General features: G+C 37.9%; 1 protein-coding gene across 10 annotated transcripts in view; it reads right to left on the bottom strand.

Annotated features, from left to right (window-relative positions):
- Positions 1-22,798, bottom strand: part of PKP4 (plakophilin 4) — a 251,819-nt gene that overhangs the window by 155,518 nt on the left and 73,503 nt on the right. For 8 of the 10 annotated variants that reach the window (XM_024735926.1, XM_024735928.1, XM_024735930.1 and 5 more), the window contains exon 2: positions 13,677-13,813. The exons of 1 other annotated variant lie outside the window; for it this stretch is intronic. In XM_024735926.1, coding sequence (XP_024591694.1) covers positions 13,677-13,808 — 132 coding nt within the window. In that variant the 5' untranslated portion in view covers positions 13,809-13,813. Of the gene's footprint in view, positions 1-13,676; positions 13,814-22,798 lie in introns of those variants that run through there. One more of the 10 variants, XM_024735934.1, reaches the window with a different exon arrangement.

The following is a 22,798-nucleotide window of genomic DNA, read 5'->3' on the forward strand; positions in this document are numbered from 1 at the left end:
CCCCCCCCCCCCCCCCAGGGCTCTGTGTGCCTCTTCTAGAGGGTCCCAGGGGCTGGCTGGTTGGCTGGCTGTGAGGATGCCCTGGCTGAAGGGCTGATCACGACTGGCCTGCCCAGCAGCGCCCTCCAGAGCATCCAGCCGAAGGGAAAGGGAGAGAGCTGGGCTTCTTTGACTCAGTTCTCCTGGTTGGCGTCCTCATCCTTCCCCGCCTGGCTCTCAGGTGGCCATTTGACATTTTTCTGAGCTATAAAGGTGCTTGACCTTCCAACTTGCCAGTACTAATCTGCTACGGGAATCAAAACCTGTACTTGGGAACATGGTTTTCTCAAGATGTTTAAAAACCTATTTCGGGTAGTCAAAATGCTAGCTAAAACAGTCACAGAATACAAATGGGATCTTGTACTTTGCAATACTTTGTGGTCAATCTACTCTATTTTGTTGTGCACTTCTAGTCCGCCTGGGATAAAGGATTTTGAAGCTGGGAGGTTATTTTCCAGATACAAGTATTGTATTGGAAATGGCCCCATATTTTTTGCATAGTTCTAGTCATAAAATAAGACAGTCCTAATTACAACATTTACTTTCTTCTGTGTAGGAATATATCATAAGGGAACACTTAGAGTCTACCGATGTAAGCTCTGCCAGTTCAAATAAATCAGTCAGAGTGGATACAACTGGGTTTGGATTGCATCCAGGTTATGGAAGGCAAGAATAGATTAGAGGTATGCGCCATCACAGCAGTGACAAACTCAACTTCTTTGTAAAAGCACCAGTGTTTCTTCAGGCTTAGACATGACTCACTAAAGCTACATTTTCAATGAAATATGAAATATTGCTGGAAGCACTTAAAAGCTGGAAAATATAATCATATCAGTACAGATGCTTCGCCTCCCACCCCCAAAAAGAGTGACATCATTTTGAGAAGTAGTCAGTCTGCTGTTACTAGGCTGTGGGGTTGGAGAGGTGGACGTCTGCACAAGCAAAGGAAGCCCAAGTGTGGTGTGGTCCTGGTTAAGATGCAAGGACCACCGTTTTACTTCAGACACAAACATCCATTTTTGAACAAATCTCTTATGACTATCACTTTTGGGCAGAATTGATTTTTCTAATGGAAGGGAAAAAATGGTCAGCTATAAACTTTCATATACATGTCATGAGGAAACTTTATATTTTTTTTACTTTGGATCTATATCCCCCTCCTACTCTGTTTTTGGGGGGAAGGGGCTTCTTACTTCCTCCCTCACCATCCCTAGGTAATGAATGTGAGTTTGATGTGCACTAGTATGTTTGTGTTTTGTTCCCTACTTATTTCCCATGGATACACAAACATTTTCAACAAATATATTTTCAACAGGTACTGAGAGCTGATTAGTACCAGACACTACTCTAAGCTCTGGAATATAGTGGAAAGCATCCTTGCAGCTTATATCCTGCAGTGGGGCAATCCAAAAAAATGGGGGTTTGGTACACTTCTCTGCACCTTCCTTTTCTTACTTAATGATACTTTGTAGAAAAGCCCTCCAAGGCAGCTGGTAAAGATATATCTCAGGAATCTCTTAACTAGACTTCTGAATATACTACATAAAGATATCTGCAAAAGAGGTGGATTTGCAGAATTACTGTAAGATGACACCAACCATATCTCCATGGGTCCAGACAGATGTTGGCTCCTCCCACCAGCTTCATCGGCATTACGCCATAAGGGCCCTAAGGCATATAACCTCTGCCTGGTCCTCTGGATGGAACCCCTTCAGTGGGCCAGGTCTCAGCCTTGGCCCTTGCCTTTGAGTATTCTTCAGTTTGGATGCAGGTCCTTCCTAAGTGGCCCCGGGCTAGAACGTAATGCTTCCACAAGCTTTCTACATATCATCTCAGAGATAACAACTGCAGCGAACCTTTACTGAGTACTCACTATTTCAGTAAGATTGGAACCATTATCCTCACTTTACAAATGAAGACACAGAAAGCCTCTATCTGAAGTAACCTGAAGTCACACGGCACAGCCAGGGGTAGTCATGGGAGCCCCTGCTCTTAACCACTGTGCCGTGATACCCTATCCGAAGACTGCCATCACAGCCATGCTAAATTTTCCATTTCAACCATGAGTTATCTGACAAATGTTCCACATCTTGTAACTTATATACACTTCTTTCCTTTCCTTCTCTGTCAACCTTAGTCTATGGTAACCTTTTATTATTATCTTTTTGAAAACTTCAAAAACCTCAGTCACATTACTTTATGGCTTTAGAATTTTTATTAAGCATGACATGATTTTTGTAAGGAAATTTGCAAAATACAAGGGAGAAAGCCTGAAGATACTTACTCAACATTTAGGAGTGTCTCTTGTTTTTATTAATGAGTGCACATGCATTTGTTTGTGTGTATGTGTGCACACACACACAAATAGGCGTGTATTTCTGTAGCAAATTTGTGCATATATGGTTAGATGCCTTATTTTTTCCTTTGTACTCTTAAGTTTTCCTGTCATTAAAAATTCTTTAGAAGTGTGATTTTTTTTTTTATTTTGTGGTACGCGGGCCTCTCACTGTTGTGGCCTCTCCCGTTGCGGAGCACAGGCTCCGGACGCGCAGGCTCAGCGGCCATGGATCACGGGCCTAGACGTTCCGCGCCATGTGGGATCTTCCCGGACCTGGGCACGAACCCGTGTCCCCTGCATCGGCAGGCAGATTCTCAACCACTGCGTCACCAGGGAAGCCCTAGAAGCGTGATTTTTAAGCTGTGCAAAGCCCATCATATTTGTGTACTACTGTTATGCAATCATTCTACTTGTATTGGACAATCAAGTTGTTGCCAATTTTTAGATACTATAAACATCACTATGACTAATATTTTTGTGTTAACATTTACTATTTCCTTAGACTGGACACCTAGAATTGGAATTATTGGACCAAAGTGGTTTCCAAAATGGCTGTGCCAATTTACTCTCACCAATACTGCATGAAATCGCTAACATCACTACGCTCACACCGTTTTAATCTTTAACTGTTGCCAATATGAAAGGCAGATATAGTCTCATTATTTTAATATGTATTTCTGCAATTACTAGTGAGCTAAAAATATTATTTCATATGTACATTAGTTATTTATATCCCTTCTTTTGTCAACTGTCTGTTAATGTCAAATACCTCTTTTCTCTGTTTTTCCTTTCTCATTTCTAATTACTCTGCACAGATTTCATTCACTTTATTCACTCATTTGATAGGTACCTACTAAACTTCTGTCGCTTACCTTGTCCTGTGCTAAGGACACAGTTCTATTCTTCATAGTCCAGAATACCTTTGGGAATTTCCTTACAAGACTTTTCTAAGTGAATATATATCTTAACATAACTAAGATGATACTACCAACACGGATGTTTTAAACACAATTAAAGCACTCATAAATCCAACAAAGATAAAAACATGTATAGGAATTTGTTCCCAGCTCAAACTGATGTTTTTTTTGTTTTTTTTTTTTGCGGTATGCGGGCCTCTCACTGTTGTGGCCTCTCCCGTTGCGGAGCACAGGCTCTGGACGCGCAGGCTCAGCGGCCATGGCTCACGGGCCCAGCCGCTCCGCGGCATGTGGGATCTTCCCAGACCGGGGCACGAACGAACCCATGCTCCCTGCATCGGCAGGCGGACTCTCAACCACTGCGTCACCAGGGAAGCCCAAGATGTCTCTTTTTTTTTTTCTTTTTCTTTTTGTCTGTGCAAATCCAATAAGCCAACAAACCATGACTCAAAACATTCAATATAAGTTTATAGGTGGCAAAACATCTTAAGTGCTGGGACAATGAAAAATGCCACTAAATGTCTAAATGATGCCCTACCATTGACTGGGCATTCTCGCTGTGGAGTATCTAAAATATGTAAGCAGTTTACCTCCTATTATCAAGAGTGAATCAGAATAGTACCAATGGCTAATAGGGACAGTCACCAGAGTAACATATCCATCTGAACTACCTGAAGGAGTATATAGATTGGGGACCATGAGAAGCAGGAAAGCACTGGAGAAGAACTGCAAAATCTAATTGATAGCACATAATAACCCTTGATTCCTGGTTTGGAATCTTAATTGAGTAAGAGATGATGCACTACTTACTTTATACCATAAATTTCTCATCCTTGAGTCTTAAATTTGATTACTCTCTGAAGGGAACACATCTTCAACTACTGAAGGGTACCAGGGTACAAGAGAGAACACAATTCATGAGTTCAACACATTCAACATGAGTTGAATGTCTGAAAGCATCTTTTTCATTCTTCACACATGGAAGGTAATTTAGCTGGGTATAAACCTCTTGGACTATAAGCATTTTTTTCCCCTCAATACTCTAAACACAATGCTCTACACCAAGCTATAGCTATATGTCAGTCTGATTTTACCTTTTGCAGATAAACTACTTGTTTAATCTGGATTCTTGTAGAGTCTTTTTCCCCATTATCTTTGTAAATACAAAATTTTGTCAAAGTTATTCCTAGACAGGTCTCTTTTCCACAGGTGATGCCTGTTAATACGCTGACCCCTTCAAATTTATATACTCAGGACTTTATTTTCTGCTTAGAAAATCCGTTTTAAAATTATATTTAAGTATTGCTTATGCTCCAGTTATTCTAAAATATTTCTCAGGAACATCCACAATGCTTATGGCAGATTTATTCTCTATGGCCTCCATGTCTAGTGACATCTATCATATCCTTTTTGTTCTTTTCCTCCATATTCCAAGATAACTTCTCAAATAATCTTATCAACATCAGTGATTCGATTTTCTTCTGTATCCAGTTTTCTCTCTTGACTCCACTGTAGATTTTAACTGTTTAGTATGCATCTCTAGACTGTAACTGCCTGGATATGAATACCAGATGCCCTATTTATTAATTGTGTAAGTGTGGGCAACTTACCCAACTTTTCCTGAGTTTCCATTTTCCCATTTGTAAATGGGGGTAATAATAATAACTATGCATAATTCAAGGTTTTAATTAAAATCTTTTCTAAAATTTTTCATTTGCTTCTGGTAGTAGTAGTGGTGGTGGTGGTGGTGGTAGAGAGAGAAAAGACAGCAATCTGGTTGTATCAAAAAGCTGGCAAGCCCAATAAAAGCAATGTAGGGTCTTTGTCCTTAGAATGGAAGACCTAGCATAGATAATCCACTGACCATTCTTCTCAATCCTGTTCGATTGTCCTTATAGTAGAACTCCTCTCCAACTCTGACAATAGGGTGAGTGTCTTCAGGGTTTTTAATGGGAACTCAAAAGAAGTTTTATCAAGGGTTACGAAATTTAAAAAAGAAATTCAACCAAATAAAAGTTTTGCATGCATAAAATATTTTGCATGAATAAAATGTTTTCCCTATTCTATAGTGCAGATCAAATAAACTAAGTGAGAGAGCATTCTGTTCAGTATCCACAGCTATACAAATATAAGTTTCATATTCTTACCTACAGACCATCAAATCTTCTAATCAATCAGCTGAGAATAATGCCAACAGCAGCAATTACTACGCTATTTTTCCACAGAATAATTTAGTAAGAATTCACTTTCTCATTATACCTTGCTAACTAAAAGAAAAATCAAGATCCTGCCGTTCACTGTTTACATTACAGAAAAAACAATATTCACCTTATTAAGAAACAAATGAGAAAATGGGTGCAAGAGAAAAGCTCCAGTAAGCTTGCCCCCTTCCAACAACTGTCGCTTTTAAGCAAGAAACATATGAGGTAGCTAAGGCCATGAGTAAAAAAAGGAGGTGCCAATTTATTCTAGACTTGGGCAAGACAGGTTTACTCTTTTATTAATAAAACAAGTCATGAAAATATTTCGCAAAGGGGAGAAATGATGGTTTATCTCAACTTTTGATGCAATTTGTAAAGGAATAACAGATGCAGAGATGCTAAATATAGAGGAAATAGTAAGAATTGATTCCCCCAGAATAGCTTATTAGAAGGCCATATGCAGTGGCTGAGGACTTTTATCTTGATTTAAACTTTAGGAATGATTTTAGGAAAACTTATGAATCAGACATATGCCTATTACAGTAGATAATACCACATGATGAATACTTTTCTGATGTCGTGCTGTTTTATAGGAATTTTCATATGTAAAGGTCTACAAATTAAAATACAAGTTTGAAATGACTAGGTCTCCAATTTTTAAAGGAAAATTAAATTTTCTTTCAAGAGGCAAGAGATTTCAATTCTACGAAAACTATCTTTCAATTTATGATAGCCATTTTCATATCTGAAATATGATTTACATCGAATTTAACTTTATAACATGCATTTATCTTCATGTTTCAATAATGTGTTCTTTCAATTTGCTTGCAGAGTGTTTCTATTATTTTCAATCCCTGTATTATTAAGGTTTCAGCGCATAAAAACTCAAGATTCTATAAGCTAAGACAAAGATTTATCTTTGCATTACTTGAAAAGAACTTTACATTTTAAATAATTTTTCTTAGGAACGCCTAAAATGAAATAATCAAAACCTAAATTACTTTGCTGAGGTACAAGTAGATCCGATCACTCTGGAAAGAATACACGCATAAAATAAAAACAGATGCAGTAAGACCGTATGGATCCCTTTCTGCAAAAGTAACAAAAACGGCAATTTAGAAATTGAGAACACAAACATGAAGACAGCCTGTTTCGCTATCGCTATGGAGTAACTTTAGGGTTATTCCTGAGGGAAAAAGTATGTTTCTGAAGTATTTTTCTCTCCAGAAGTGACTCTAAAAAGAAAAACAATCATTCAGCGTAGAGAATTCAACGCTGAATAATCCTGTCACCCATTTAATCTCATCAATCAGCAGTCACTCATTTCACGTTCAGTAGCATATAGTTTGCACGTACAGGGGAAAGATTATTCCATATATTCATAATTTAACTCTGGACAGGAATTGTGAACTGAGTTATTCAACTGAAAAGGAAATTATTGTTTTAAACATGCAAAGTCGGGGTTGACTTTAAGTGTTAATAAAGGAAAAATATTCTATTGCTTTCAAATGTTAACCAAAGGTAAAGCTAATTCAATGGTAAAAATTAAAGTTAATCATGCCTAAATTAACAAATTTACATAAAACCGACATAATACAATACGTATCTATAGGCTGCTTAACTAAAATAGGGGGCAAAAGTACATATATTCTTGGATTTTGTGGTTCCAATTAATGAATATTCATTATATGCCAATTACCATACATAAAAATATACAATAAGGTTTGTGACTGCATTCTTCTGAGGGTAGAAACTGTATGAAACAGACCATCTTCATAGGTCTCCTTACCATCCCTCCCGACTCTTTCCTGGGCAGTCTTTGCTCACAGTAGGCTTTCAATCAATATTTTTTTATCTAGTTAAAAGCAAGTGTAAAACAACTACAGTGGGATAGTAAGCATTTTTACATTCTTAGTTCATATACCCAATAAATACTTTGGGGGCACCTACTATGCATATCATGTCTGCAAGTGTAATTCAGCTATATGTGAAGAGCCAGACAGAATCTGTTCAAATTCCTGGAATTTAAGAGCTCTTCAAGAAAAACAAAGTAAAATAAAACAAACCACCTATGGTGTCAATACACCTAAAAAGATGTCTCCAGTGGAATCAAACAGAACAAAAACTCAGTTATTCAAAATGTATGCCTGGGACATGTAAGCCTGGGAACTGTGCTCACAAGTCCAGTTGATCATTCATCAGACTACTGGAAAACATGAGCAGATGTAAAAGTGTACATGCTTGTTGTTGGCTAACTTGGCAATCTAAGGACTATTTTTTTTTTTTTTGTACACTCAAATACTGAATAAATCTGTTGGCTATACTCTTTTGTATTGTTTAACCACAGAGATACTTGAAGTGCGGGATACGCTACACATCATTAACACATGGAAGAGAAACGTTAAATTTTGACCATGTCACATGCAACTTAAAAGGACTGATCTCTCGAGAACCAAGCATCAGTGTTAAGAATTCTTGAATCCAGGTCAAAGACTGTCACAGGACCTCTACCACTTGACCTCATTTTGAACCTGATTTCCATAATATTAAAGAGGTAAAGCTGTGAAATTTGATGATCCCACAGAAGTCACTAAGAAAAGATCCAATCTTACCTTGTGTTTGATGACGCAGTTCAGGCACAGAAGACTTCCCTATGCCTTACACGATAATTACAATTGCCAGGATAATTCAGTTACCAAGAGGAAAAATTACTAAGTTACTAAAAGGAAAAACGTGAAGCGTCAGGAATTGTACTTACAGTACAGTGCTTTTAGCTAAGCTACAAACTGTGCTTGTTTACAGCTGAAGTAAAAATTCTGTCTTCTGCATGTGGTTGAGGTGTGTCAGGGAGAACTATTTCATTGTAAATAAACTTAGGGGCCAAATAAAAGGAAGTTGCAAAGGCAGGTGTACAACAGTTGAGCTGTTTCGGTTTCAGAGAAATAAAGTAAATAATTGTACTGGAATCTGTTCAGTTCTGGGCATTCTGCCATACAGGAAAGGGTGTGTAATTACTGAAGCTAACATATCCACGTAAAAATGAAGTAATATCAGTAGGACACAGTTGGGCTCCAAATTTCCTTTTTTATCTTCAAAAATTAAGGATCTCTAATGACTCATTTCACTCTGTAATATTTAAATATCACTTAAACTAATAGGGACACACTGAAGGTAGAATTGTAATTTTCACAAAGTCAGATACTATCTTGAGAGGTGGTATTCTCTTTGAAAGCCTCACAAGTGAAGAACATTGCAATTTTCACTCATCAAAGGTAACAAAAGAACTACACACAGTATCTAATTTAGGACTTCACCAGAGTAAGAGTAAAATTAGCGAAGTTTTACCAAATCTATTCTTTGCTTACCATTTCATGCTACCTGGATTGGCCTCAATCTTAAATCTGGATTCCAAACTTCTTAAATCATAAACCAAAAATAAGAGGGTGTGGTTTGTGGGAGAACAATGGAAGTTAGAGCACCTAGGGAGTAAGGCCAAGTTCAAATAGGGGCCTCAATTATTCAAGAAACTTTACAACAGAAGAGGAAAGAGTGTAATAAATATTACATGTGTGATTTTATAGAATGCGAATCAACTTGGCACCTTTATAGAGCTATGAAAAGTATTTAACCCTATCCAGGATTGGCCATATGGTCTTTTAGAGTGTTTCTACAATCCAGGATGACATTCTATTAATTATAAGACTGCTACATACTTTCCCAATTGACAGTAGCAGCCTGCTCGGGGCCCTTGGCTCACTGCTTCCTTGAGCCTGTGAAGTTAGCACGCTGACACATCTAAGTTGCAGGGGGTGGCAGCGAATTTCTGGATAAGTCAATGTCTTATCAAATTCCAAATTCCTCTGTATCCAAAGGCGTGCTGTCCATTTCAGGGACGAATCAATCACTTTAGTCTACGGTTTTCACAAGAGGAGGCAAGGCTCTCTGAGGGCACCACATTTGGCCATATTTCTTTTACAAGATGTTAAGCTAGGCACTAGATTATTCTCAAGTTAGCCTGAAAACTATCAGGATACAAAAAAATGTGTTTCCAACATCTGTATTCATCTTGGACTCCTGGATTTTCATTAGGAGTTGAGCTGAACAGTAGAAGCTGCCAAATGATGATCCTGATTACAGCCAACAACCAACTGGTAGCTTAAGTTCAACATACTTCCTGTAACTTTACATTCGAGTCCAAGGATCACATTACTTTGTTATTCCCATGGGCTTTTTATTTCTCTTAAAGTACGATCCTTACCTGAAAGGCATTTCTTTTGTGATTACCTGGTATACATGATGCCGGTGGATATTTTGTGACATCACCGAGATAAACCACATCCTTTCCTTCCCTACACTTAATTTTCAACTAAGTTGGACAGATAGAAGATGGAATATAAATTTATTTCATATTTACAAAACACCTATGCCATTATTTGACCATCCATATGAAATAAAATTTTTGTTTGCTCCATGCAGAGATCAGATTTAATTTCTAAATCAATAGGATACAGTGCAATTCAAACTGTCTTAAAGACAAGAATGTACAGCTGGGTAACTAGTTTTCTAAGTGCTGTCTGTGAGATTCTCTTGCTTAGTAATGTTTCTATGAATGTGGCAACAGATTCCATTATCCTCACAAAACAGCCAGTTGGTGACAAAGTGACCTGATAGTCAGCATTATTTATCTACTCCTTCCTTGAACAATCATTTATTGCAGCTCTAGTATATTCAAGGGCCCAGGCGAGGAGTGGCCTGTAACATGTGTGTGAAGCAACATATAAAACACAGCTCTATCCTTAGGTAGGTTTTTATTGTATCATCCAAAGGAGCATATGATAAGAGTAACAGCCGTGGTATAAAGTGCTAAAGAAGATCAGGAGAGAGTTGACTTCAGGATGGGCTTCATGAAAGAGGTAGCACTTGAACAGAAGTAGGTTCCTTCTTTCTATCTGCAAAAGAGCAAGGACTTTTTCTATAACTGCACATATAATGCATCTATGTGACCGACATCAATGTGAAAGGTCATCACTTCATAAAAGAGAGAGAATATGAATCTCAGCATTTTGTCAAGAAATAAGGAACAGCTTCCGGCACAGGACGATCCTAGGGAAAGTGTGGCCCAGTAGAGGAAGATTTCATTGTTCCTATGACATCCTAAATCCAATTTCAGATATTAACAGACTAATGATTTGTTAACAAGACTGCTACTGGTCACTTCCCTTCCCTACTACTTGCAATGAATTACCCAGAGGGAATTCATGTGAGGTATTTTAGTGGCTTGGATATAATTTACAAGAGGAACACAGACTCTTCCTCTCAAAATTCAGTTGCATGTTGAAATACATTACTTTCCACTTCTTTAACCAAGTGCATTGACGTTATGTTTGGGGTTGTACTACATCAGCATGTTAATAAAATTTATTTTCACACGCTCCATTTCTTATAATAAATACATAAAGCTGTTTTAACTGGTGAGACCAGTATGGTGAAGTTTGGAAAGTTTAATGTCATGCAGAAGTAAATACTGTCACAACATAAACATGGCTCAATATTCAGAAAGTTTTTGTCTTCATATCAGTGTCCTGAAAGAAGTGTCACTCAATCCCTATAGATACATATTTAAAAGTAAAACCACCAGCTTCTCTTAAGGAGGGCATTTTCTTCTTATGCAGAGATGATGATAATAGTAACATTAGCCTTTACTATGAGCATTTACTAAGAGTCAGGCAGTATAAAAATTTTGCACAGGTTAATTTAATGTTTTCAATAACTATTATTATCCTCATTTTATAGATGAGAAACTGAGGCACAGAGAGGTTAATAATTTTCCCAAGATCACACAATAAGTAGTAGAGCCATGATGGGAACCCAGCCACATCCCCCCTTGCACTAAAGGGGTCTCTGTACCCGAACGAAACACCCTTCCTGAGAGATGGCTGCCACCAAACAAGGTCTGTTCCTTGAGATCAGCGGAGCTGATCCTATCACCTCATGGCTATGAAAATGAGGCACCCTTTTTTCTTTCTCCTATAATTATACATCCCACCCAAGAATACTGCTCTTTTGATACAAAACATGACCAAGGACATAATCTAAAATTAACTATCATTTGAGTCTAATGCAACTAAGAACTGATATTCTGACTAGTATTTTAAAATCAAATATATAAGGTAAATAGTAATTAACTTTCTTTTTCCTAGCTAACTTTTCTGTGCTCTGTCTCATCTGACAGACAAAAACGAGTGACATATTTCAGGAAAGTCTAAGAAATTTTTACTATGGAGAAATTAGAGTATCTTGCCTGGTACCACAAAAATCCTATGGGAACTAGAGTTAGCTATTTAAAATCAGGCAAACATCTTGGAACAAGAGATAGATATGGTGTCTTGGGTTGAATGATTAAAGCACTGAGTAATGAACACTGACAATCTTAAAAGAAATTAAGAATGAAAACTGTAAATGTATATTAATGGACTCAAATTCTTAGAAGAAGAATAGAGGAGTAACTCTTCCCACTAACTAAATGAAGTGGGAGACATATGATAATTCTAACAAATATCTCTATTTTTTTTTTGGTTACCTCGAGAAACCAGAACCCCTTTTGCTTTCTCCCACAAAACATCCATTCAGAATACTATTCTTTGCCAAAAGATAAAATTTTGAAGTCATCTGAGGCCGTCAAGGAATTACAGGGCAAAAATCATGATAGGTTTCCAATTTTCTTCAACATGCAGGGTTATCTGGTTCCAAGGTACAAACACAAAAGTTCCTGTTGCTATGCCTGCTGAACAGTTTCTGGTTTGAAGTTAGTTCTGGGCATTTTGATAAATTTACCATCGTGTTTCACCAAAACGCAGTATAAGCTAAGAGCCGCAAATAAATCAGAGCCTTTTCATTTTATAGCTCCTTGGGTCAAATCTCAACAACTATGAAGAAAGAGTCCTTTTCTCCTCCCTAAAGGTGACAGAAGCTTAGATAATCTATAGTTTAGTGGAAAACAGAAACAGTACTGACTCTAATTTTCTTGTGTCTTCTCAAATTCCTAGCTTGTGAAATGTTTAAAAACTTCAAATTTCTGTGAGGAATGAAAAAATATTTTGACAGCTTGCTACTAGGGTAAGTTGTGAAATCATTTTTTTCTTGAAAGTACAGCTCTAATGGCAGACACATCTCCTAGTTCTAGAGCAATCTTTCATACAATACTCAGCTTTAAGTTACAGCAAACAGTAAAATAATGAAGTTTTCAACATGCCTTCATTCTTTGTCATCATTACTCATTTGAGCTGCTGATACTGATTTTTCAAAAAATAATTCCAGCCTATATTCAACATCTAGCTTGTATCTCTTGAGAAAAAAAGACCAGTCACTTAATCATAAGATTTAAAAAGAGGATTTTACTATTAGATTATCACCAACAAAATAGCCCTCACGGAGGGCATATACTTTTTGTCTGCTTGTTTGTTTTCTGAGGGAGGGGGCAGAAAAGTCTCCCTGGAGCTTTACATCTACACTCACCTTATTAAGCTTTTAAATCTTAAACAATGAAAACCAGTAATCCCAATTTCTCTAAGCCCGCCAGATAAAAATCTAATTTAGAAGGCTACTTGGGTTTGAAGGATAAATAGTATTAAGTGCCTTTAAAAAAATCAACATAAACAGGACATTTAAGCAAACTGGCACAGTGTGACAAGTTTTAGAACATTAGCTCACAAAATGAGTATACTCTGATTCAGACAAACACAACAAATAGAGCCTTTTATCCAAAAATCACCGAGACAACCCTATGTAATACCTATGTTAAAACGTTCAACAGATCTAAGGATATCACAGGCCTCAAGTTGCCAGAGTCCTGACAGAAAAGTCAGTGATGTGAAACACGCTTTATGAAGCTTGGCGTGCATGCACACACTCTGCAAGGTGAGCGAGACAAGAGACACCGATGACCACCGATATTGTCCTTACTTGCAGACGCACAAGTATCCTGCATGTTCCGATTCTGACTGGCACCTGGAGCGGCTCTACCTGCCAGTCATCCCAATGTATTCAGGGATGTAAACACCTTATAATTAGAAAACGTGAAGGCGTCAAGGACGTTAGACAAATTGAAAACACATCCAAAGATTAATTTTTAAAGGCATTGAAGAAATAATTAATTGCAAAGTCTAAAATCAGAGGATGTACCTGCTCCTTCACGGAAGCTAGAATAGTGGTGGCTGTGGTCTCGGGTTCCATGCCTGGGCCAGTGGGGGCAGCTTCCTGGCGGGTCTGTGGTTGCCCCTCCTCCACCAATGAGGCCTGCTCAGGAGCTGGCATTCCTCCTGCAATCAAGCAGGCAAAGGGTTAACACTTTCTCCTCCGCTCCTGGGCAGGAACAGGCAGGGGCTGAGCATTTGCAGATGGTTCCTAGGAACTACTACAGATTCTACACACCATGATCACAACACCATACGGCTACCTGATTTCTAAAAAAAGGCAACATCTAGGGCCAAAGTATAGCTAGTACTACCAAATACTAAAAAATAACAACAGAATAAGAATGATAATAATAAACACTGAGAAAATACTTAAACAACATCATAGTAAAAAATGATGTGAAAAGGGTTAGGGAAGAGGACTCAAAAGTATATTGAGGACACTAAGGCTGTTAGATGCTATAAAATCGCTGAATTTTCTAAACAGTTAACCATTAAGTAAATATGATTTTCTTATCACGAACAAAATAACAACACTCTAGATTGCTATACGGGTCAGTTTTCAGAGAAGTGTACGCACAGGAAGACACCTACGAATGTGCAAATGCTTTATGATTATAGAAGAGGCTTATTCAACAGAAGAAAAAGGGGTTAAAACTTATGAAAGGCTTGAAAATAAGCAAAATTCTGCTGTATTTAAAAGAAATGCAAGGCATTAATAACCAGCAATAAAGATAACGTTGGTGGAGTATTATAGCTAGCTTGGTTTCCTTAGAGGAATCTGATTATGCAAAGATGACAATGGCTATGGAGCTGGTGTTGAAAGAGAATTTATTTTTCAGGACCATAGCTTGTGACAAATGAAATGGGTTCTTGACAGGAGATGAGGTGCCTCTCCTAAGAGAAACACATACTGAGAGTGGTATGTTTGCCGGGAAACTTATTGATCTGATATGGACTTTGTATAAATTTGCAAAAGATGTGGAAAAGGTGTAACCTAAAATGTTGTAAATATTTTAATAACTTGTTTACCTGTCAGTCTCTCTGCCTGTTTCCTCAAGAGTAGAGTCTACCATACCATGAGACTAGCCTAGTGCCTGGCATATAATAATAATAGATACTCAGTGTTTCCCAAATAATTGAATACATGAATGAAGGACTGACTGTCTCTTCCATGTCTCATTACAGTCATTAGACAAATCTGACCAAGTGCTATGATGCTCATGAGACCTTATTTGTTCAATGCATTACCCTGTGTACTTGTATATGGACATTTGAGACCATAAATGCTGTTTCTGACATTCCTCTTTTAGCTTTCTCCTAAAAATGACTCTACTGTTGTATTTTGATTTCTTATCAACTTCCACAAAGTTCATTTCTGTAGGATGAGCTGGGGATTTTTTCCCCATTCCACCAAATGTCAGTATCAGCTTGCTGTTTACTTCCAAACTCATAATCTATAAGACAGGGGAAGATGACATATCACCTGAGCCTCCATCTCATTCTTTACTCTCCTGACTTCCACATTAGTGAAGATGGGGTTAGGTTCCAGGTTGCCACCAGTGGTTGCTTTATTCTTATAATTTTAGAAATAGACAATGGGTCTGATGAGTTTGAGCATTTTCCCCCAATGGGACTCTCAGTGAGGAGTTCTCGTGCCAGCTCTAGCAGGTATATTCTTTTCTTTTAAAATTTATTTATTTTTATTTATTTACTTTTGGCTGTGTTGGGTCTTTGTTGCTGCACGCGAGCTTTCTCTAGCTGCGGCGAGTGGGCGATACTCTTCATTGCGGTGCGTGGGCTTCTCATTGCGGTGGCTTCTCTTGTTGCGGAGCACAGGCTCCAGGCGCACGGGCTTCAGTAGTTGTGGCACATGGGCTCAGTAGTTGCGGCTCGTGGGCTCTAGAGCACAGGCTCAGCAGTTGTGGCGCACGGGCTTAGTTGCTCTGCGGCATGTGGGATCTTCCCAGACTAGGGATCAAACCCGTGTCCCCTACATTGCAGGCAGATTCTTAACTACTGTCTAGCAGGTAAATTCTTTATCACCCGTTTCTGTGGGGCCCAAGCCTGGGGGTGCAGCCTCATCTGCAAGGAGGAGAGTTTCCTCAAGGACAAGTGAGAGGAGGACCTTCAGACTTGGAGTAAGTGGCTCCAGGATCAAAACCTAAGTGCCTTGAACACGAGCCACCCTTTCCTCACTTACAAAAATGGCTTACTAATTCTTCATACAACATCACGGAATGATTTTTATGGCAACCGTCATTTTTTAGTATGTATGTTGTGTTGAGATATAAAATAGTACACTTAAAATATCATCAACTGGATAAAATAACTGTATTCAACCGTGCTCATTATGTACAAGATTTAAGGTCTATGAAGAAAAAAATGCCCCACAAAGATCTTAGCTTTGCATTTAAGGCTAATAAAGATATGAAAGCACTCTATGCCATTGAGAAACTACACACCTGAAAATAAGCAGGTGGTTGCAAAGAACAAAAGTGTTACTATGCAACAGTGAGACAGATAATGCCAAGAAACAAACTTTAAAACACCAAGAGCACAATACCATGGAATAACCAATGTGTACGAAAAAGGGAAGCAACATTTCAGTGAACAAAGAGAATTTGAAAAAGAGAGAAACAGAAACATCACTGGGGAAGTAATTATTCTCTACTAAAAACAGGAGGATCCTTACTGTCTAAAGAAAGATACTAAATTATATTTTTGTAATTACATCACTGTGAGTATACCATACTTAATTTCGTACTATTTATTTTTTGATGACTGTCCAGATCTATGACAACAGATGAGCATTTTCTGAATACCACTTTGCCCATGTAATATGCAGGGTGATAAGGGAATACAGGCATAAAGCAAGGTCACTGACCATTAGTGGCTCATCATCTAGCTGAGGCAGCAAAATATAAATCAGATCAAGGCAAAGTATAGCAAGATACAAGTGATGGAATAACAATGCTGAAGTTGATAGGAAGAGGTGGTGAAGAGGTTATACATTTGTACAAGAAACTACTATTCAGCAAGAGAGGAGACTTTCATAGGTAGGTATGATGTTTTTATTCTCAGATTCCTCAAAGACTAGGAGACATTGCAGGCAATCACACCTACGGGATACAGAAGGATGACCAGGGTACCCAGGCATAACTGAGGACGCGACACTTCTCTACACCTCATCTCTGGAACAGTCCCCAAATACCATTACCAACGTGGGACAGAGGAGGGATGCCATAATACTGACAAGCTATACACCTATTCAAGTATTCTGTTCACTTACTTGTAGTTCTCATGACAGTTTGAGGAGTTGAAGGAATCAAGCTAAGACTAAAGTCACAGAATATTATTACCTCTCTCCATTAGCAAAGAAAAAGAAAGCAATAGGTACTTACATAGCAAAGAGAGGGTGAGAAATTAGGCCTTGTGCTTCCCTCAATGATCTCAATTTGCCCGAGTTGGGCAATTACATTTTAGGGACCTGAGAAAACTTACAAATAAGTTGCTGAACCATTCTGGCTCTTTGGAGAATCACAGAGAATGGAAGAGGTGCCAGAAAACTGGAAGCAGGAAAATGCCATTGCTGTTTTTGGAAAGAAGAAAGTAGACTCTCTTCACGTTACAAACTAGAGAGCTAGACATAGATCGTGGGTGAGATTCTTACAAGGATTTTGTCCAAGAGATGATCTGTGAGAACCAAAAAGGGGCACGCCAAAGAAAAGTCATGTTAAGCTGGTTTAACTTCTCTTTGGCACTGTAACCGTGGAAACGCAGCGTGTCTAGACTCTGGTGAGGCATGTATGGTGCTAGAAGTCCCCTATGGTATAATCAGCATAGAAATGGGGCTGGCACAAGGTCAACTGCTGACTCTGACAATCTGTAAATAGCTGAACAACATATACCAACCTACAGAGGTTTCTAATGTAATGCCAGAGAGCTCTGATCTTGGCCCAGCCCTAACCAAAAACTTTAGCCATAATGTAAATAATAATATACAAGGCATGTTCAGATTCTTCAGTGAGTAGGAATACTGTATTTACCAGGTGATGAAATTCAAATACAAAAACCACTGCTACACTGCAGTGATGAGCTGCCTCTAATGAGAGAAAAACACCAGGGATAAACGTAGGGATTTGCATTTAGTTTAGCTCAGCAGCACACAGGGGAGAAGATTTAGGCACTTCAGACTCAAGAGCAGAATGAGTGAACCATGAGTGAAACAAGGCTGCTGCAAAGCCAAGGTGATGCTATGCTGTATTGATATCAGCATTTAAAGTGATAGGAAGAAGGGGACAAGTGAGTGTACACCTTTTCTTCAGGTGCCTTGGGACATGTCCAGTTATGGGTGGCACACTAACAGGAACGAACACAAGTGCATCCATTCAAGAGAGGATGAAAGGATGAGGAAAGGACTTCAGGAGCAAGAACAAGGACAATGAGCTCAAAGCTTAGCCGAGAACACAGGAGGCACAGCGGAGGAAACAGGAAGAGAAAGTGACCTGAAGAAGAGAAGGACCACGCAGACAAGCAAAAGGTCTATAAACCTCTTCAGGACTGCCAAGTACAAATCAAGTTAGACTTTTCGGTCCCAAAAGCTAGACCAAAAACTAATGGTGTTGTAACAAACTTGTATTAACCTAAATTACTACTGTCTTTATACTCTGAAGCAAATTTGGCTAATAGTTATATTTTATTATATTTATATATTAATATTACATTATAAAACTAAAGATTGGAGCCATGAGGGCAAGCTCATGAGGTCTTTCCTTTTGGAAAGTCAATGTCATTGGAGAGTCAAATGTCCATAATTTCAAAAAGTGATAACCCCAAAGGTGTTACAATTCCCCATTACAAGAGGTCTTTGACCACAGTTCAGATGATCAAGTAGCAGGGATGGTACAGGAGGCGTCCTGCACTGGGTGTGTGTTAGAATCAGGAAACAAAGTTCTCTGAATCTTGAGGCTGACACTAGGATATGACAACATCTACATTCTGAATTGATGTGAATGCTCCTCGGGGGTTTTCAGAATGTCGTCTACCGTAACACACCTCTGTGTAAAAAGGCACCTGAAGGCCAGGATGCTGTGTTTTCCTGAGGGAGTGATGGGCACTGGAAATCTTAGTGCTGACTGTTTCTGTTCAGCTACACAAAAAGCTCAGAGGAGTCTGTAACCAACTCTTACAACTGTGTTCCCATTTTATCCCAGCCTTTCATTACTAAATTTCCTCTTTGCTCAGGTCTCTATTTTTATCATTCTATTGGACGGCATTCTTTTGAACCCTGTGAAACCCTTTTTGGAAAGCTGACTATGAACAGTTATGTGTTTTCACTGCTACATTTATTGAACACAAATAAGCTTTTGTGTGAAACTGTTAGCATAATATTGTGTGTGTGTGTCTTACAGTGAACTCTTACAAATTAACAAGAGATTCTTCTGCTCAAGGATGCAGGCCACATACATTCTAGTGTGATTATCTAAGGCTTTCTTTGCAGGCTGTGGATGTAATATATAGGTATAACCTAAGACTCAATAACTACAATCTCTTTTACCACAGATAACACTAATCCACAAAATCATCTTCACTAAATTTCTGAGATAGAAGATCAACTAGATACTGTATTTTCCTCTATTTACTCATTTTACTCTCCTAACAGATAATTTTTGGTCAAAGTATAATAAGTATACTTTATTTTGTCTTATCCAGTGAAATAAATTAGACTGTGTATTTTTTTCCTACTCTTTTGCATTAATAATCTGGAGTATAACACACATCTCATGACTTCATTTTGAACACTCAGAAAATGTTATGATGATTGATAACAACCATTTCAAAATTGGTAGGATAAAATAAAGACGTCTAAGAACAAATTAAGACTAATAAAGGACAGAAAATAAGCACAAATATTTAAATTTGATTCAAAGCAATATATTAATAATATAGAATAAAAGTTTGTTAAATAAGCATTAGATGAACAAAATATTATGAGTAAAAATTTTTAAAAATTACTGAGTATCATATGTAGCAAAGATAAGTTTCTTTGCTTTACTTATAATGAAACTGGAACAGATATTACAGAAGAAAAGAATGAAGTACTGGGAATTAGGAATATGCCTCAAAAGTAAAACACCTTCAGTACCATATGGAGTCTATTCTAGAATTCTAAAAAGAATACTAGATACTTTTCACAGTTATAGTTTAAAAATATCTCGGGAATAAGAAGCATTACAAAAATCTGCAACTGTTTAGGAAGCCTAGAGATAGTTACATACTGAACTTCTAATCAAACAGTTCATCCAAAAAATTTCAATTTCCTGGCAAGAATTTATTTAGAAGGGAGCTATATGCCAAACATCAGAGTAATTCGAGAGAATGGATTAGATATAGCGGTTAATTATTTTGACTTATGGATTTATTATTACAATCAAAAGATCAATGGACGACAACCTCACACAAAAATAAGCAAAAGAGATGAATAGGTCTTTCAGAAAAGAGAAAATCTAGACGGCCAATAGTGAGTTGCTCAACCTCTTTAGTAATTAGAAAAACGCAAATTCATGCTACAATGAGATATCAATACAAAACCACCAGAATGGCAATACATTTTATCAATATCAAATTTTGGCAAAGATGTGGAACAATGGTAAAAATCACAGGCTACTGCTGAGTGTGTAAATGGGAACCATAACCTTGGAACGCATGTTGGCATTTATCTAGTTGAGCTGCTGATAACGTATATTACACAGCCCAGTAATTCCATTCCTGATTATATAGAGATACTTTTGCACACAAACACCTGGAGAGACACAGAAGTACGATCATGGCAGCACTCTTCATGAAAGCCATGAATTGCAAATAACCCAAATGACAATTAACAGTGGAATGAATAAATACATTGTGGTACACTCATGCAATGTATTTCACCTATAGCAATAAAACAAATGAACGACAGCTGTGTAACAAGAGCGACTCTCACAAGCATAATGTTGAATAAAAGAAGCAAGTCACGAAAGAAACAAACAGTAGAATTCTGCTTATGTAAAGTTTAAAAAATAGGCAAGATAAAACTATGTTTATTAGGGATGCATGCATTGGTACCAAGGAAATGGTTATCACCAAAGTCAGAGGAATGGTTACCTCTTTGGGGAAAAGAAGAGGCTGTGATCTCACAAGGATGCAGGAAGAACTTTTGGGGTGCTGGCATGGCGTGGGCAGTAATTAACGGATGTGTATCTTTTGAATTTCTATAATTATATATATTTTTTATTCACTCTCCCAGTTTTTTTGTGAAAAAGGAAAAATATTAATATAGTGGAATGAGCATATGATAAATTCTTATTAGATATAATTTATAAAGAGAATAATTTAGCATATGTATAAACAGAATACAATAGTGTTTAATAGCTTAAATACTAAAGATTATCCATTTTTAAGAGAACTGAATTACTTCTGGTTATAAAGCTATACTAAATATAATTTCACGGTTCATAAATGTCTGGAATTCATTTCTATAAAAGGGGGCTCACATTACAAAATAGAATGCCCTCAACCCTGTATACTATTCAACAGTACTTTCTGAAAATGAAACGCATGGTTAATAATAGCACGGCTCACACCTCAAGGCAGCCTCTCACACTGTGTGCGGTGTGAGCGGTGCCCCTTGGAGTCAGCTGGAGTGCTGACATGGTCCCTGTCATGACAGGTAAATCCTGCAAAACTGTTAATAAAAACTAAAAATTCTATGTGGCATAAACACAGACTGCACTCTGGTATTTTCAACCTTTCCAAAAAACATTTCTTACGGGGAGCAAAAGAGGAAATCTTTTTGGAAAATAATACAGGTTCAGTGTTTTTAGGATTTGGGATCCTTTGTAGCATACAGATGTCTGGCATGTTAAAGGGTGTAAAAGAGACAGGACGGGGATAACCAATAGGGTAAGAAGATAATTAACTCTGAGGGGGGATGACTGGATGGAGACCATACATTTCCGATGACCATACATTTCCGTTCTTTTCCAACTCACGACACCATGAAATAACAGAAAAGGCATTTTCTCTTTTTAAGATAAGAAAATTAGCCAGTCTAGAGATTCAAAAAATGCCACTGATGTGCCAACATACTAGAAAAATAATGGCTGCAGACCTATGGCAAAATAACCGTAAGAAACCAAAACGCACAAGAAAAAAAAGCCTGCTTGAGAGGCTGGAGCAGTTGGTGAGGGAGCTCAGAGTCGGTGGATCACAGAACTTGAGGCTCTTAGGCCTGGGCCACGATCAGATGATCAAAGGGAGAGAGACAATGCCACTAGGTGGTCAGTGGGCCCCTGCCCTGGACATGCTCTACCAGTTGCCACAGGCAAAGAAGGAGGGATCCAGACAGAGCAGGGCGTCAGTCAGCACTGATACCCAGAAGGGACAGATTCCCTAAACAGAAAAAGTAAAGTGGAATAGGTAGACTAACATCCTTAGCATTAAAATTGAAAACTGTACTGTGCATGTGAAAGAGAAACAGCCAGAGACCTTGAAAAGAAGACACAGGGTAAAGACAAAAATCTCAATCAATGAAATGAGCAGCAAAATGAATTTCTGTAAAAAGAGGATTTCATAAGAGTGATGTAAATAATTCTATCTGAGCACCCCACTGCCCATCCCCCCACCCAAAGAAAAGAGAGAGAGAGAGAGAAAGAAAGAGATGAAAAAGATAAAAGAACAGTTTGGAGACTAGAGACTAGATGCAGAAGTTACGTTTATTTACCAAGAGTACTAGGAAGAGAGAAAAAATACTAAAAGAAGAAATGAAAATTTCTCAGAGGTGAAAACTAATATTTAAATGGGTCAATAAGTGAATAAAATGAATGAAACAGACTACATCTAGAACCAATGCATTGAAACTTCTACATTCCAAGGATAAAGACAAGACTGTAAATGTTAACATGGAGGAAAAATAAACTGCTTACAAAGGAATGAGAATCAGTTTGGCATCAGACCTCTTATCAGCTACAGTGGATACAGTAATAACTTCTAAGTACTGACCAAAAATTATTATTCAAATATGAAGAAAAGAAAGGCATTTTAGGACATACCAGGACCCAAGAAAATGTG

The sequence above is a fragment of the Neophocaena asiaeorientalis genome, unplaced genomic scaffold (genome assembly GCF_003031525.2).
Source record: "Neophocaena asiaeorientalis asiaeorientalis breed wild unplaced genomic scaffold, Neophocaena_asiaeorientalis_V1.1 scaffold72, whole genome shotgun sequence".
In the NCBI taxonomy this organism is placed as follows: Eukaryota; Metazoa; Chordata; class Mammalia; order Artiodactyla; family Phocoenidae; genus Neophocaena; species Neophocaena asiaeorientalis.